The 17,030-nt window shown below is 38.8% G+C and overlaps 2 protein-coding genes across 6 annotated transcripts in view; one reads left to right on the top strand and one right to left on the bottom strand.

Annotated features, from left to right (window-relative positions):
* Window positions 1–316: 316 nt before the first annotated feature.
* Window positions 317–3,945, top strand: ccka (cholecystokinin a). The gene is made up of 4 exons (XM_030146491.1): window positions 317–396; window positions 974–1,094; window positions 1,210–1,365; window positions 3,526–3,945. Exons 2-4 carry the CDS (start codon window positions 974–976, stop codon window positions 3,651–3,653), a joined length of 405 nt encoding a protein of 134 aa, XP_030002351.1. The 5' UTR covers window positions 317–396; the 3' UTR covers window positions 3,654–3,945.
* A 5,959-nt stretch (window positions 3,946–9,904) lies between these two features.
* trak1b (trafficking protein, kinesin binding 1b) overlaps window positions 9,905–17,030 on the bottom strand; it is a 29,734-nt gene continuing 22,608 nt past the window's right edge. For all 5 annotated transcript variants that reach the window (XM_030146699.1, XM_030146700.1, XM_030146701.1 and 2 more), the window contains 5 exons: window positions 15,811–15,929; window positions 15,095–15,302; window positions 14,414–14,519; window positions 13,437–13,562; window positions 9,905–12,687 (listed from right to left, as the gene is read on the bottom strand). In XM_030146699.1, the coding sequence (XP_030002559.1) occupies window positions 12,093–12,687; window positions 13,437–13,562; window positions 14,414–14,519; window positions 15,095–15,302; window positions 15,811–15,929 (1,154 nt within the window). In that variant the 3' untranslated portion in view covers window positions 9,905–12,092. The remainder of the gene's footprint in view (window positions 12,688–13,436; window positions 13,563–14,413; window positions 14,520–15,094; window positions 15,303–15,810; window positions 15,930–17,030) is intronic.

Genomic DNA, 17,030 nt, shown 5'->3' with positions numbered 1-17,030 from the left:
TCTTCTCAAAAAAGCCCCGAAAATGTTCCAGTTAAACATCATTTATCTTATAAGACATCTGTCATTAAAGCTGTGGTTTCAGATCCACATGATTCAATCACAGAGACATTTCCTATCACACATGACTCTGACAATGTAACAAGGCAGCTGGAAAACTCCTCATGTTGAATTTTATGATGAGCAAACAGACAATAAAACTGAAGCCCACTCTTGCAAATACACTCATGAGGCTCGCAGACACACTGAGGATGCATCCTGTAGCGCACACATGACACACAACACACACACCCAGGGTGCTGAGCAGGGAGTATAAAAGGGGCATCCTTCCCATTCAACACAGAAGTGCTCTCCTTGCTCTCACACACTCCTCTAACAAGCTGAACATCTTTTTTCAAGGTAAGAGACTTCATTTTTTACCATATTTTGCGGTGTAATATTTTATTTTACGAGGCATTTTTATTATTCTTCAGAATCAATATTTCAGCTGAACTGGAATTCACTCATTTGGTATCAGTTATTGTTGTTATGTTCAGTAGGCGAATGCAAATGTTTCCTGTTTGCAGTTGCTTATGAATTAGAAGGTGTCAATAAAAACTGAAATTCCAGCCATTTATTTCCAGACACATGAGTTGAAAGAATTGAGATGAATTTTTTCCCAGCGCCTTCATGCAGGTCAAATTGACCGACCGAGTGTGTGATCCTGAAGATCAAACTGTCACAGTGACCAAAGCTGTTTCTGAACCGCCGTGCCCCTGGATGACAGTACAAATATGCTACTCTGATTCACGCGTCTGTATCGGTGCAGTCATCATTAGCAGTGAAAGAGCAGTGTCTAGCAGATGGCAGATGGTCTCAGTAGTGGTGTAGAAGATGACTGTTCAGTCATGAGAAGAAGAAAACGCCAGACTGAAATGCCTGCTCAGTTCTTTACAATAATCTCCCGTGTTTTTTTTTGTTTTTTTTTCATTCTCAGATGACTGCAGGGTTGTGTGTATGTGTTGTACTGGCAGTCCTATGTACAAGCTGTTTGGGTCTCCCCCTAACCCAGCCCCTAGATGAGGGCCAGCAGCGCTCCATCTCTGCTCCGTCTGAAGGTAGGAACACATGAGCTCCTGACAAACTCAAACCGCATCCATCACTCTCCGGTCATTTTTCTCACTGACATCTTACTTGTGTTTGTGCACCTCGGGGCTCCTCTATATCGAGCAGCTCTACTTGAGGCTGACACCCACACCTTGGGAGAACCCCACCTCCGACACAGCCGCTCTGCCTCACAGCTCAAAGCTCCCCCTGCGACTGAGGAGGATGGAGACTCGCGAGCCAACCTCAGTGAGCTGCTGGCAAGACTCATCTCCTCCAGGAAAGGTGTGTGCGCTTGCATTTCTGCTCACTTATATATGTGTGTTTCTGCTTCATTGGACAGGTGTCATGCTTGCCTTGCAGAAATGACAGCGTGTGTGCATCCAGGCATGAGTGCATGTGAGAAAAAACATCTGGCAGCAACAATATTAACAACATATTTGCAGGAACAAGTGCTTCTTCCTGCCATTCTCTTTCCCTGAGTCTTGCTAATTACTGGAATCACTACACAGCCTGCTTTGTAAAATGAATTAGTGGATGAATTAGTGGGTCTGAAAAGCTTTTGTGGTTTGAAAGAGCGTGTATTAGTGTGTGCAGCCTTCCGGTCATTCTCTCCACACCATATTATTTCACTTTATTTTCTTTCCCTCTGATTGCCAATGGCTTGATTTTCTTTCCCTCTTCACCAAGAAAACAAATCCAATTTTTTTCAGGTTAAATGTGCTGAAGTCTCTTTGCTTTCACAGCATCCAACACACACGAACTCTGTCAAGATCTGAAAACATCTCAGATATCCACTTGTTTTCTAGATATTGAAACTGACTCTCTGTGTGACCATAATCGTGACACCTTTTTGCGCAGGGTGAAACTTTATTCGCACTTTCACAGAGCTTTGTATTCTCTGGAACAGACACTGAAGTAAAGTTTTCTCCATCTCCAGCGAGTGATTTACAAGTCAAATGAGCAATTCCACAATTTCTGTATTCCCAACTGACTGGAAAACTCATTAACTTTCATTTGTTTTTATGAGACATTAAAAATGTATTTGATGGACTCATGAATAAGGATTAATCTGTTAAGTTTTTACTGAGCTGTTACATAATATTCAGCTTTTGGAAACAGACAGCGAGTAAGGAACGCTTCATTCAGACAGTGTGTCTGTAAAATGTCAAAGTTCACACTGGAATGAATATATAATATTCTGTTAAATCGTGTGTGTACATTAGTGGGTGTTTCTGCGCTTGCTGTTCAGTTGCATGTTTCGGTGTAGGAGGTGTCGTTGTTAAGCCTTCTGCAGCCAATCTTCTCAGCACACCAGGGTACTGAACGCTGTGTGTATGCGTGTGCATGTGTTTGCGTTTGCCTGTGTGTGTGTGTTGCGTAGGAGGTTGTGGGTGGGGTGAAAACAGAATCTCTGCGAGTGTTCAATTGATTACCAAATGGATAGCAGCCCTGCTTCACTTCACTTAGACTAACAAATCAGAAATTCAGAGATCAGAGTTAGAAATGTGTGTTTTTAAGTTTATCACCTCCTTTTAGAGTTGAGGGGAAAAGAGAAAATGAGGGATGGATGATAATTCAAAGGGAATGCGTGCACATTTGATCACATACACATTAAAAAATAAACATGGCTGGAAACACAAAGGAGGAGAGGCTAATGGTACGCTGTCAAGTTAAAGTCCAGCTGTAGCAAATGTCCCCTTTATTCTGGTGGTGATTAACAGAAGGAGGATGGAAACACTGCTTAACAATTACAATGTCCAGAATCTGGGTCCCTGCATAAACTGACACAGTCACAGGAAACAAACATCATCACTTATCAGCTTTGGGAAGTTCTGGATATTGCAAACATTTTTTCTTATAGAGGGATAAAACACACAAAGCCTAAACACCAAGAGCACAATGTGGTGATGAAAAGCATCAGTCACTGAAACACTTTTCATAGTGGGAAGATGCGTTTATGTCTCCAAGTCTAAACAAACAGCTGCCTTGTCCCTGTAGATATGATATGTCCGCTAAATGAAGGATGTTTTAATCTTGTTTAACTGTAGTTTATTAATGTATTCATTAGTTCGGCCCTTATTTAAGTATCACTGAGGGCATTTGCTCATTTCAGTGACATAGAGACTGCAAATAAATACTTAAAAATGAATAAAATCACAGAATACATTTAGAAACACATACATTCACAAGGCAGAGAGATTTGCAGTCATAGTTTTGTGGTAATTCTGGTCAATACAGGTGATTAAATATGTATATATCAATAAGGAGCTTTAGAAATATCAATCTGCTTGGATATGAGGGTCAGAGAATTCAGAATTTTGTTTGTTTCACATTATCTGTATATACGTACAAGGCTGCATACCAGCAGCATCACTTGTGCGCCAACCACTTTGTCTGTACTAAATGGTGAATACTTATCATCCCTCCCCCTCCTCTTCCCAGGTTCTGTGCGTAGAAACTCCACAGTGAACAGCAGAGGCAGTGCCAACCACCGGATAGCGGACAGGGATTACATGGGCTGGCTGGACTTCGGCCGCCGCAGCGCAGAGGAATACGAATACTCCTCATAAAAAGAAACCATGGGGCTCTTACCCTATCTGTGAGAAAATGATTAAAAACAACCAACCCCACGCAAGCTGACTCCTCATTGTCTCACAATAAAAGTTTATTTATGATGTATTTGTTGTACATTTGTTTGTAAAACTGTAATAATGCAATATACATATGCCAAATTTAGCAGAAAAGCTCTCACTGTCCATGGTTTGTTTGTTTCTGGTTTCTTTATTATTTTCAGTGGAAAGGATTGGGATGATGTCAGGGTCTGTGGACACTAACTGGACTGAATAAAGATTGAAAATCTCACATTTTGTAGATAATTCTTCTGGTATGATGCATGCAGCTTAAATTAGACCCATGTACTTTCCATGCATTTGTAGGATCATCCAGTAGAAGTACAAACAGGATTATCTGCCAAAACCTGCAAGTCTGTGCTGAAATTGCATCCATTTGTGCAATTTTGTTTTTATACTTGCATTGTGAACCCCCCACATAACAAAAACACCTCCTGAATGAAAAAAAGAGCTTATACTGCACACACACACACACACACACACACACACACACACACACACACACACACACACACACACACACACACACACACACATATATATATGTCTATATATATATATATCTATATATATATATATATAGATATATATATATATGAATGCATTTATTTGAATGCTTCTTGTCAGTGAGGAAATCTCACTCAGTTGAATGGAATTGTATTTCACTTATGAAATTAATAAATTAACTGTATTTATATAAAATGCCACTGTTCAAACAACCACATCATTGAAAATATGCCAATTACACATTCTAACACAAGGATTCCCAACCTTTACTATGGTGTCAAAGGTACCATTTCTGTGTGAAGCACAACGATGAAAGGAAAACACAACCGATATAAAGCGAGACCTAGACCACAGTGGATTATATGTAATGATTCAGGGTCTAGAGCGTGATGATTGTGACGGGAAGGATCTGTGATGCTGGAAAAAGGGTCAGCATACAGCCACACAAAGGAGATCAAAGTCAGTGAATGCATCATTCAGGGAGTGGGAAGTGTTTGAGAACGTCTTCAAACGAGCAGGGAGATCATTACGAGCTGGAACTTCTGTGCTAAATGTTGAAACTTATTTGACGTGTTTGGCAAAATAGATGTCGACTGAATAATTAAAGAGGGCTAAAAATAAATCAGATCGCTTTTGGCTCCAGAGACAGCTTTTTGAGAAACCAGTATATTTGGGATTCACAAAGACTTTCCTGTTATGACTCTTTATGGAGCTTGTGATTAAACATCTTTGGTGGGAACAGTTGGAAATTGGAGCTTCTTTTTAGAGCTTTCTGGGCATTTCATGATTGTTTATCATCATCAGTTTCCATAAACTGCCAACTCTGTCAAATGGAATGGAATGCTTCCCATGTCCCACCTGCAAAAGTAACAACGAAGGAAAGAATCCAGATCCATAGTGGTGGTGAATTGTGATGAAGCAGCCCATTATGCAGTTCCTGGCCTCGTGTGTTAAGTGATAGATCTGTCTGTTTGTGTGAAAAGTGGAGAGAGAGAGGGATCGATGAACAAAGCTGGCTCTGTGAATTATTCAGTGAAGTGGTTTTGAATGCCTTGGGGGAAAAAGAAGGTTTGTATGTGTTTGTGTGTGCTGGGTATCGGAGCCAGTGACTCAGACTGAGGGCACACTTGAATCAGGATTTTACAGCGACTTCACATTTGGGGACAGCCAAGGGAATTGCCTCAAACTCTCTGCTCTGTGTCTGTTCTCAGGGCCAACGACTTCAGAGTTAAAAGCTCTGGAAAGGCTTTAAGGTTTCAGTGGGGCTGCAAGTAAATACCTCCACCAATGTGTACGTGCTGGTGCATCTTTGTAGATGAGAAACACCTCGTAAGAGTGTCGGTCGTGCAGAGGAGAAGGTCAGAAGGTTACACAATACGTGGAGCATCTTCCATGGAGTGAGTGGAGTGGTTTTGTGTGCTAATGGGGAAAACCACATGCTCATGAAAGTAACATGAGCTGTGAGTGTGTGAAAGCAAACATCCAACAATGGTGACGAGCAGATGGTCCAAGCTCATCCTGGTTCATCTATGAAATTGGCGCAACATACTGTCATTTTCTGCTCTATCTCCAACTTTTCTTTCTTTAGTTTCAGATCAGTTCATTGTATTATGGCATGTAGAACAGAGGGTGTTATAGGTAGGAGGAAGGTTTCATATCTGTGATGCTCTGGTCTGGACTCTACCCAGCAACTATGCATCCTGTGAAAGCAGTGCAGAAAACTTAAGCACACATTTAAGCCTATTAAAATAGTTTACTGCCAATTTCTGAATAACCCCGAGGGTACTTTAGCAGTTCAGTAAGAAGCACATTAACACCAGGGTTATGCCTCATAACCTCTCAGTCCATTGTAATGTGCTTAATTAGTACATTAAAGGTTCAATATGTCAGATTCTCTCATGCTTGTGCGCTTATGTGAGGCTTGTGTTGTATTCAGTGTTCAGGTTTTAAGCCTCAGACTGTAAAAGCTGCCTCTATCCAACAGCCTGTACATTAGTATTTATGATTCAAGTCAGTTTCTCAAAGAAAATCCATATGAACACTTCAGTGTTCAAGTTCTTCAGTGATTCTTCTCTGGAGCAAACAGCAGTAGTGTATAATACTGCCACAGAAATGAAGTATGGATGTGCATGAATAAGTGATTAATCGATACATCAAAACAGTATGTTGGCACCTAATTCAGCTCATTTTTATTTGGATTAAAGGTGTGGGTTGGAGGAGTTATTCAATTTTTAATTTTGCTTTTAATACAGATGTGGAACCAACTTTTTCTGCCTGAGTGTTGAATATGTGAAGAATAAAACATCTGTCTAAACACTATGTCCACTACGTATCTATATGTATGTGTCTGTGCCTATGAAATAAACCACAGATAAATAAAAATTAAATTGTATACTTGTGGTTCGCACACTCTTAGTTGGTCAGTTCCTTTTTTTCCTTCTTCTTCTTCTTCTTCTTCTTCTTCTTCTTCTTCTTCTTCTTCTTCTTCTTCTTCTTATCTGCTCATTAAGGCTTAGATGAAATTGAAAATGAAAGATAGGTAAAAAAAAAATCACTAAAATATAAAAGATGTTTGTAATCTTATTCTGCATAATATATTCCATCTAGTAATAAAGATTTTCAACACTTTTCAGAAAAACATAATTAAATATCAGTTTAACACAACTAAATTCAGATTTATTCAGCAGCAAACCTTATGAGGAACAACAATCCAGGTTAATAAGATATATAATCACATTCAGAACACAGCGCTTATGGACAGTTTCAGAAGTATTGCTTAGACTTACCTTATTTTATTCTCTTATTACAATTGTATTTACGCTGTAATATTCCCTCTTTTTTTAATGGATGATTACTCCTACTGATTTTATCTTATTTTACTGTAAATATACTGCAATGGTTATATCTATTTCACTATATTTTCATGTGCTTAGTAGTCTATTCTTATATTTTATTGTTTTTTTTTTTTAAATTGATCGTTGTTTTTATGGCTTCTATGTTGTAAATCTAGTTTCTATTTAACAGTCTACATTTGTTTGATCTCATTCTGACCTTTAACTGCTGCTAAACTGTATGAAAGGTGTTATACAAATAGAAATTGATTGATCTGACTCTGAAAATGTGTTTTAGCTCATGTGATGGTTGATTTGATATTGTGATTAACAAGATAATCAGGATGTTACTCCAGGAAGACAGATATCTACACAGAAAAACACGCTGACATTTAAAATCCAATATGTTGTAATTAGACCCCCGTCGCCCCTCTATTCCTGCTGCCCTAGTGGCATTTTTTGCTGATTGCCTACCTCTCATTCATGCTGCTAATAGAAGTTTAATAAGCTGTTCCCATCATGCCCCTTATTGCACAATAGATACAGATGGCAAACGAGTAATGGAGGATGACTGTACCAGTGTGGACAGACAGACAAATGTACCTCATATACTCAGATATTTCTAAGGCTGAGCTGTTTGGGAGCTCCATCTGCTGGAAGAGGCCTGTATGACTGACACTGTCTTCATCTACAAAAACTAGGACCGGTAGTCCTGTATCTCACCAGCATGTTCTATCAAGAATATTTGAGAGGTTGTCAGATTCTGTTGCTACACTACAAACAAAAAGTTACAGATATTTTTCATTTTTGGGCTATTTTTTTCAGTTGGGATTCTTGCACAGCGCTTTTTACTTTTTTGCGTGTGAATTGAATTGAAACACTTTTTTTTTAATGACCATAGTTTTATTTACAAATGGCAAAAATTACAAAAAAGAAAAACCAAAAAAAAAAAAAAAAAAAGAAAAAAGAAATAGCCTTTACTTTTTGTTTGTAGTGTATGTTAAAGTCCAGTGGTCTTGATGCAGGAGATCAATTTCCCAATAGAAGTGGGTGATACTTTCACTGGAGCAGAACTCAACTAATTAAAAGTCCATATATGACTTCCTACAAACTTTGAAGACATTGTCCCAAGGAAGCTGCATAAAAAATGTAAAATGAATCTATCCTGGAGTTTTGGAGAAGATGACTGTTGAAATGTGGACATTGTTGACCTTGAGTTTTACCCTTCAAGGTCACTCAGGGTCAGAGGTCATGGATCCAAATGAAAGTCCATAAATGATTTCCTATTAGTGCTCAATAGTAACTATACTGATATCTCCAACCATTCACATGTTATAAGCCATTAACATTATACAGGGTATCTACAGGTTTCTACAAGTCAAATTTAAGGCTTTTTAAGACCTTTTTAAGACGACTTAGAGCAGAATTGAATGCCCATTTAACAGCCATACTGGTAAAAATTTGTAACTCCTAGAATTTAGGAAAATGTATTTATATACTCCAATGCGCTGATTCCCACCGTTCCAAATTTCTCAGTGGAGGCTGCAAAGTTAGCGATAATTGGTTCCTTATTTCAATATACAGTCGTGGAAAAAATTATTAGACCATCAAAAGTCAACAAAAACAATGGTTATACAATCAAGTATTAACTCCTGTGTGTATTGTGACTGAAACAGAAAAGAAAACATGGAATGTCTAAAAGCACTGTTTTTGGCAGTTCAATGCCATAACTATTGATGTAAGAACTGAAGTGATTTTGGTTATTATCAAGAAAACATGGAAAATGGGTAGATATCAGTTCTGAAATTAAACTCTTATGAGCTATTTTTGTTGTTATTATTATATTTGTCCAAACAAATGTACCTTTAGTTGTACCAGACATTAAAATGAACAAGAAACTGAAGAAAACAAGGGTAGTCTAATAATTTTTTCCGCGACTTTAAATTATAGGGTTGAAACAGGTGGAACTGAGTCGACAAACGTTATTTTCTTTGCTGCTTGGACATTTAACAGACACATCTGCTACCAGACGTTAGTCTAGTCTTGTCTGTCTTGTTTGTCATTTCCTGTTTTATTTTGTTAAATCCTCCTCATGTGTCATGTCTGGTGTCTTTGCTTCCTGTTTCTAATTTGTCCCACCTGTGTGATTACCTGTCCCCGCCCTGATTTGTTACACCTGTGTCTCATTGTCTTCCCTCCCTCTTGTGTATTTAAGCCCTGTGTTTCCCCTTGTCCTGTGCCAGTTCGTATTTACCCCGTTAGGGTTAGGGTTAGGGTTTTCCGGTCCGGGCTGTGTGGTCCCGTCTCCGGTTCAGTTCACGGACCCTGTGAAGAATCCAGACTCTGTGTCTTCAAGATTCTGTTTATATACACTATCAGAGATTTGTCAGTTAATTTTGTGTTTAATAAACACTGTAAACTTTTACGTCCGTCTCTGGGTCTTGCATTTGGGTTCACTTTTCGTACTCAGACCATTACATTAACAGACACATTTAAACACAGTACAATGAAAAAGTTTATTGCAACATAACTTAAGACCTATCATATCAAGCTTAATACTTGACTTTTTTAAGGTATTAAATGCAGATTTGTATATTCAAGACTTTTTAAGACCCCACGGGAACCCTGATTATAAGTGAAGGCAAATTCTTAATACTTGAAAAATTTGTCAAAAATCTCAAAATTGTGAAACATATTTGTAGACATTGTCCCAAAGAAGGTACATATAAAATCTGAAATGAATCTGAAGATGAAGGTGACTCCGGACACAGCGCCTTCACAATAGCTCATGGCCTCACGGCTGATGAGCAAAAATGAAGATTCTGGATAATAAAGGGAAGACAAGAGGAAGTAATTGTTTGAAGGCTGAATTTTATTTGGAAAAACCCTGGTTACATGCTCTCCTCACCACTTGCAATAGTCTGTTGTTGTTGGTTATGTCCTACACATAACAGTTAGTTGATAAGCATGTCATTACTGACGTTAAAGTGTCAGTGTACAGTGTGACTGTATATACAGTGAGCACATGTGAGACAACATAATCTCTATGAAAACATATTCAGAAAGGGATTCTTTCAAATAAATAAACACAAGTGCACCAGCGGTGGTGACAGCTCCTTGACAACACACAGAAAACATAAAACAAACACAGATGGTTCAGGCACTATTAACTTCATTTTCAACAACAAACCCGAAGGACAATGTCTCTTCCCCTCTTTGTCCTCTTTCAAAGCCGTAACTTTAGCTTATTGATCTGTCCAGTTCCATGGAAGCACCATCAACCTCTCAGTCTAATGGCCAATTAAGGAACAAAACCAAAGCTACTTCAATACTGACATAAGATCTATGCAGTTCAAAGTAAAAGTGACTTGTCAGAGTCGCACTAATCACTTCGAGAGGGATTGAGGATGAAAGAAGAGGCAAGGGTATGACATTAAGGATGAAATATTTCCACATATTTGGCGTGAATTTTCCATCGTTTATACAACGTGGATCTTAATTTTGACAGCAGAAGAAGAAAGGCATGGTTCAGTGCTACAGTAACTACAGAGAGCCAACTAACCCCATGGCAGATTTGACAGATTGCACCTGTTTAAGTCTGAATGTGTGTGGGATTTTACGGATGTGTTTCTAAAAAGGTACAAGTGGGAGTACTACATCTAGCCAGCAGAGTCAGTCTCCAAAGCAGGGATATGAGAGGACAGGAGTGGGAGATATTCGCAGCTTTGACTGCATAGTTAGTAGATTTTTACCAGACACATATTCCAATATTTGTCTTTAAGATAGTTATCGTTTGGAAGGTTGGTTGGTCTTCATGTAATTTCCGTGTCCAAAATACAGAAGAATGGACAAGAAGTCAAATTTGTAACTTTAATGTCCAGAAGCACAGATATCAACAGCTTTCATTGGGCTATTTACAAGAATATTTTATCCTTTTGGAAAACATTTAACCATATTCATGTACTATGAATATGAAGCCAGAGCCAAATTAACCTTAATCTAACGCAACATTAAGACTGAACAGGTAAACGAGGGTAAAGAAGGTACGTAGCTTTCTTTTGTCCAAAAATTAAGCATCACCTTTAAAGTTCAGTAATTGTATTGTTGTTACTTATGATTAACAACTACTAAAAGTATTATAAGCCTATTTAAAAAGAAGAGATTTGGAAAGCAACCAGACGTAACACTGAACAAAACACCCTCTAAGTAGTGTAGTGTAAAGATAAAACAAATGACACACATTTTGCTAGGTGGGTTTTGGGCTTTTGCAGTATCTGTGTCAGTTTGTTAGCTCTATATGTAAAGTCCAGGACTGAATGATTGGAGAATGACATCAGTTTTGTCATATTATTCTCAGTAAATATTTCTTTAAATAGTTCCAATGAAAACTGGTGATATCATTACCTGCTACCTGCAGACAATCTGTTATGAGAATTTCTGAAAAGACACGTTTAAGATTTCAAATGTACATGTTTAAGGTGCAATGTGTACGATTTAGTGTCATCTAGTGGTGACAGAGAACCCAACTTTATACATCTCATCTGACCCTCTGAATAGTAAGAGCTGTTCTAACCACTGTAGGCTGTAAATCACATATCTAGCAGCTTTTAAAGATTAAACCAAATAGTTGTCATTTTCCATTTCTGCTCACAGATCCCCCTAAACACTGCACCTTTAAAGTTTGGAGGAACACGATCAAAACTTCACTGTCCCTCAATAGACTGAGCTAAAACAGCCGTCCCATTAGTATTGTAGAATGTGGGAAAACTATAGTATCTTAATGGCTAGATAGAACTTTTTTACATTTTTGGCGAACTGACCCTTAGAGTTATTTTGCTGATAAATCAAAAGCAAGTCAAGTACTCATAAGTGGATAGTATCAGTGTGTAATCTCAACAGTGATACGCTGTTCAGTAGTGCTATGTTTGGTCTTACAGTATGAACAGTGTCGGACAGTGTTTGGGCTCCAGGTGACTGTTCAACAGCCAGTCCTTGGCCCTGCCCAAGTCGTGGAAACCCTGATGGTCACCAGCAATCTAGGCTACTCCTGGGGCCCCGGGGCCTTCATGGCCATGCTGGCTCCGACCATGGCTGGATAACTCCGGTTCCTCCTTATTCCATCAGGCCCAAAAGGGGAGCCGGATCTCCGCAGCCCGCCCAGAGGTCCCAGGATGGGGCCGGGACTTCCTGCTCTGCCTCCTGGAGCTCCAGACACACCGAGCCGCTTCACCTTGTCCAACAGGTTTAGGTTGTGAACTGACACACTAACATCAGTCTGGCTCTCACAGTCCCTCCCCCTCTGACGACCTCTCACTCCCCCCGTCACCTCCTTCAGAATGGAACGGGCCGGTTTAGATGCCAGGAAGTTGTCGTAAGACGGGCTCTTAAAGTCAAAGCCTGCAGGCGTGGGTGCAGCTGAAGCTCCCTGTCCTGTGGGGGAGTTGGGAGGAGTAGACGGACGAAGAATGTTGGGGTTGGGTGTTCTGTTGGGGGCTACTGAGGTGCTGAGTAAAACTCCTCCGCTGCTCTGATTGTGCTCCAGGCCCTGGTTATGGTGGTACATCGCTGCTGAGATCCCTCTCTCCTGGAGAAGGCGCACTAACCCCAGGGAGGTGCTGGTGGTGCGTGTTGCATCTCTGCAGAAACACAGAAAGTGAGAATGAATAAAACAGTGGTGTCAAACATATGTAAAAATGGCCCACCAAAGGGTCCAATCTGGTGTAAAAATTACACTGAAGACATGAACAGTCAAGGGTGTCAAACTCATTTTAATTCAGGAGTAAAATACTAGCCTAATACCTTATAACTACAGAGAACTCCCACTTTTTCTCTTTGTTTTTGTGTGGAAAAAGTAAAATTACATGATGAAAATATCTTCATTTACAAACAATCCTTTCACAAAAAATGTGAATAATCTAAACAACCATGAACAACCTGAATTTCTTAATTTCTTAAGAAAAGTCAGTGGAATTTCAACAATATTATGCCTGTCACTAAATGTTTTGTGCCTATGTAGTATTCACTGCCATCTGTCAGCTGTAATGCACATGAGTAAATGAGAAGCTGAGGCATAATATTGTCATAATTACACTAACTTTTTTGCAGTTATAATTTATGGATTATTACGCTGCTTTTTTACTGGTCTGGCCTGCTTGAGATCCAATTAAGCCCCTGAACTCAAATGAGTTTGACACTCCTGGGATAAGATGTTACGCATTAACTCTAATATAGAATCCTCTCATATTTCCTATTTCTATTTCCGGATCCCCAGATGTACTCGTTGGAAATACAATAACTGGTCTGTCTTGTTCTTGCATACCCTTGAAGGTACAAAATTGAATGCAGTGTAAGATGAGGTAGTTTCTGTGCATATTTGGAGCCTTGCCTGAGGTTGGTAGAAGATTCAGATGGCCTGAGACTGAGCCTGCGAGGTGTGCATGGTGTAGCAGCAGGAGTACCCAACAAACAACTGGTCATTACACATGAGGACGACGCTGGGACTGGGTTCAGACTGGAAAACAGAGAATACATTTAGAAAATCAGGACTAAAAGCTGGTACTTCATGCTGACTTCAACGACTGTAACATTTATGACTTGTTGTGGACAAAAGATGCTGTTTAAGCCATTCATATATTATTTACATCCTACTTTCATATAGTCGCCCGCTTGGAACTACTCATTTTAATTGTTTTTACAGCATGTGTCATTACAGGGAGAAGAACATGTGGATCCGTGTGAACATAACAGAATGTAGTGACTTCTAAAATGTACTCTAAATGTACTTCATTGCAGACTGTATGATGGCAGGCATTTAATTAATAATGATTCTGGGGAATTTGTTGCAATCGTTTCAGCCATTTAACCCTGTGACACATTACTATAAACAGAACGGGTAAATTTAGGACTAGTACTGAAGTAAAACCTTTGAAAAATGACATGAACTGAAACAAATGATCATGATTTGGTACAAAAGCAGTGTCCAGGAAAAAAGACACACTGAAGACCAGCACCTAAACATCAAATATGTGAGAAAATCATTGGAAATTTTAAAAACATTGTTTGTCAGAGAAATAGAAAAATCAATTTGTTCAATCTCTAAGACATAAAAAACATAAGATTTAAAGAATTTTGAATTTTTTTTAGACATAAACCACATCTAAAATGAACCCCTAAGATTCAAGATCACTAAAAAAAAAAGCTGTCAAAAATGTGTAGTTGCGTACACAAATGCCTCTTAAAACTAGTGTGCTCAAAGTAAACTTCATGCTAACAGTCTAGAAGAGTTAAAGTGTCTACTGTGAAGGACCATTACGAAGTGGAAAGTCCATCAAACAGTGTAAAAATTTTGGTCCATTTACTTACCTTGGTGTGACCCGAGTCTGCTCATCAGTCGGATGGAGGATGCGACAGGTTGTGAAAGTGTACGTAGAACTAGTGTGAGCCATGCATTTACCTGGATAGTAAGCAGCTAGAGAAATACAGAAAATAGATGATTAGTTCAATTAGTTGGAATTGGAGCTACCAACATTAGACATTTTTATTCTTGTCTCTGTTGTATTTTGTTTGTGTACCGGTATTTTTTGTGTAAAGTTTATTTCAACAGTTTTTTACTTACTTACCGTCTGATGTGTTATTAATTGTAAATTCTTGTATTGCACCCTCGTCTTGTACTTGTCTGTATTTAGATATTTTAAATTTATATTTTAAAAACTGCATGTTTATAACCTTTTAATATCTATCCAGCAGACTGCAGATGAGAAAATCTCTGGTGCATTCACAGCAATGTGAATTAATGCACCATGTCCCTGTTGAATAAACCAATAAAATAAAATAAATACAAATAAATAATAGATTAAAAAGATTACATGACAAGTTGTTAGTATACAGAGGCATTTGTCAGCTAAGCAGTAGTTTTAATCCCTCATGTACTTAAATAAATAAGCTAACAGATAATTTCAGGCACTAACCTGCAGATACTCAGTAGTTATGTCACAGAACAATAGAAGATGTAAATATATGCATGAATACACAGTGTGTCCTCACCCACAGCATCAGTATTGCTAAGATGTGGTGATGGATTTGGAGATGGGGGAGAGGGTGGAGCGAGGCTTGGTGGAGGCGGTCCCACATTGGGGTCAGCAGTGCTGGAGGTGGTGGGCACGGCGGGGGAGGCAGAGGCAGTGGAGGTGGGCAGGTTCTGGAAGTACTGCTCTCCTGGTTCATCCTCCTCAAAGCCGCCCCATGGGTAGACCTGCAGAGACACGAAAACAAGCCCACAGCTTAGATACGTACAAATGCACCATGTGTTACTGGTAAATGACAGGTGGTAAAATAAATGTTATGCATTATGAAAACAAAGATAAGTAGTCTTTGGAATTGCCTTGATCATTATGTATTATGACTGCCCAGTATAACAGTATGAGAAGCAGCTGGGAAGTGGAAGTATGAAGGAGGAATTGGATTCGAACAAGAACAAAAACAGAAAGAAATCTTGGAGCATTTTGTTGTACATCCACACAGTCTGATTTCCCTGAAACTGAGTGGGTGTTCATATCTGCTTCCACAAAACCGGAATGAATTATCCAAATTTAGAGTTTACAGAATTATTAAGAGTAGCCAAAATGTTGGTGAAGAGTAATATCAACCTAACTTTTTATCTTAATACTGTAGAAGATACTGTAGAAATGTAAGTATTGAGTAACATATTTTGTGACAAACCAACTCCACTTCAAAAACAAAAATGTCGACTACAAACACACCTGTTCCAGCTCTAGTTCGAGGGGTCTGTAGCCTTTGGGGACGACTCCAGGCCTGGCGTCTAGAATCACCCCCAGGTGAGGCTGGGCTAACTGCTGCCAGTGGTGCAGGGTGGCAGAACCTGGTGGACAAACAAAGAGACACCTCTATATTTAACAAACCTTTAAAAACCTCCAAATGCAGACAAGTAAAAATAGAAACACTATGATATTAAAATTCAGGTAATCATGAAATATATTATGATTTGTACTGTGCTATATATTAAATTTGTAATATTAAATAAACCATTTATCAATCTTGACTTCACTATATTAACAGTAGTTCATGTTTCTCTTTTAGTGTGTATGTTTTTCTTGTAATTATGTGTGTTTGTTTTGGAGTCTGTGTTGTGCTGAGAGCCAGTCCTTTGTGTACAGTAGCTAATTCCATCTTTAAAGAATAGTCAGTGTTGCACATTGTTGCCACTGTAGAGGAGAGGGAGAGAGGCAACAAGGCAACCCGGAGTGAATATAAGGATTTTCACAAAAAACACAAATATAAGTCCTTTATATAAAAATCAGTGTGCAGGTTATTGTGTTAATAGGTAATCGAGACAGTTTTTAACTTAGAAATGGAGCTAACATCAACAAGACAGACTTTGACACAAGCTTCACACCAGCACAAGACCAAGTGTAAATCTTACACACTGAACCTTTAAATAAACTAGAATACAGGGTCATCATGTAGGATTTAGTGACATCTAGTGGTGAGTTTGCAGATTGTAACTAACTCATCCATGCAGGGAATAGAACCTGCAGTGGTCAGTAAAATGCAAGGACCTGTGTGGTATTGATGAATATGAATATCAAGTAAAAATATGTATGCCTGTGTTGAAACTTTTAAACATTCATTGTGTAGTTTCAGCTTAGAGGTTAATGTTTATAAATGCACGCAGACAATGCAGTTACGGTACTCCAACAGAACACATACTGTTAGTCAGACAAGGTCAGCCTTTAAGCAGTGTTTTTCAACCTTGGGGTCGGGACCCCACATGGGGTCACCTGAAATTTCTAGTAATTGATAAAAATAATAAAAATAAAAACTTACTAATAAAAAATATATGGTGAGTTGACAGAGACAATCCCAATCCATAAAAGACATGACAAACTGTGAAGCTGAAACTGAAGCACTGTGGTACTGTTTATCTTTCAAATGTTCATTGTGGTCAGTTTCAGATGCTGCA

This window comes from Sphaeramia orbicularis, chromosome 11, assembly GCF_902148855.1.
Source record: "Sphaeramia orbicularis chromosome 11, fSphaOr1.1, whole genome shotgun sequence".
Classification (NCBI taxonomy): domain Eukaryota; kingdom Metazoa; phylum Chordata; class Actinopteri; order Kurtiformes; family Apogonidae; genus Sphaeramia; species Sphaeramia orbicularis.
The sequence above is the reverse complement of the archived record's forward strand: the minus strand, read 5'-3'. Positions and strand labels throughout refer to the sequence as shown.

Bases quoted from the DNA above. Each gene is read 5' to 3' on its own strand.
- ccka (XM_030146491.1), top strand. From the start codon at position 974: ATGACTGCAGGGTTGTGTGTATGTGTTGTACTGGCAGTCCTATGTACA. The intron at 1,095-1,209 runs GTAGGAACACAT...TATATCGAGCAG, and splicing joins CATCTCTGCTCCGTCTGAAG to CTCTACTTGAGGCTGACACC. The intron at 1,366-3,525 runs GTGTGTGCGCTT...TCCTCTTCCCAG, and splicing joins ACTCATCTCCTCCAGGAAAG to GTTCTGTGCGTAGAAACTCC.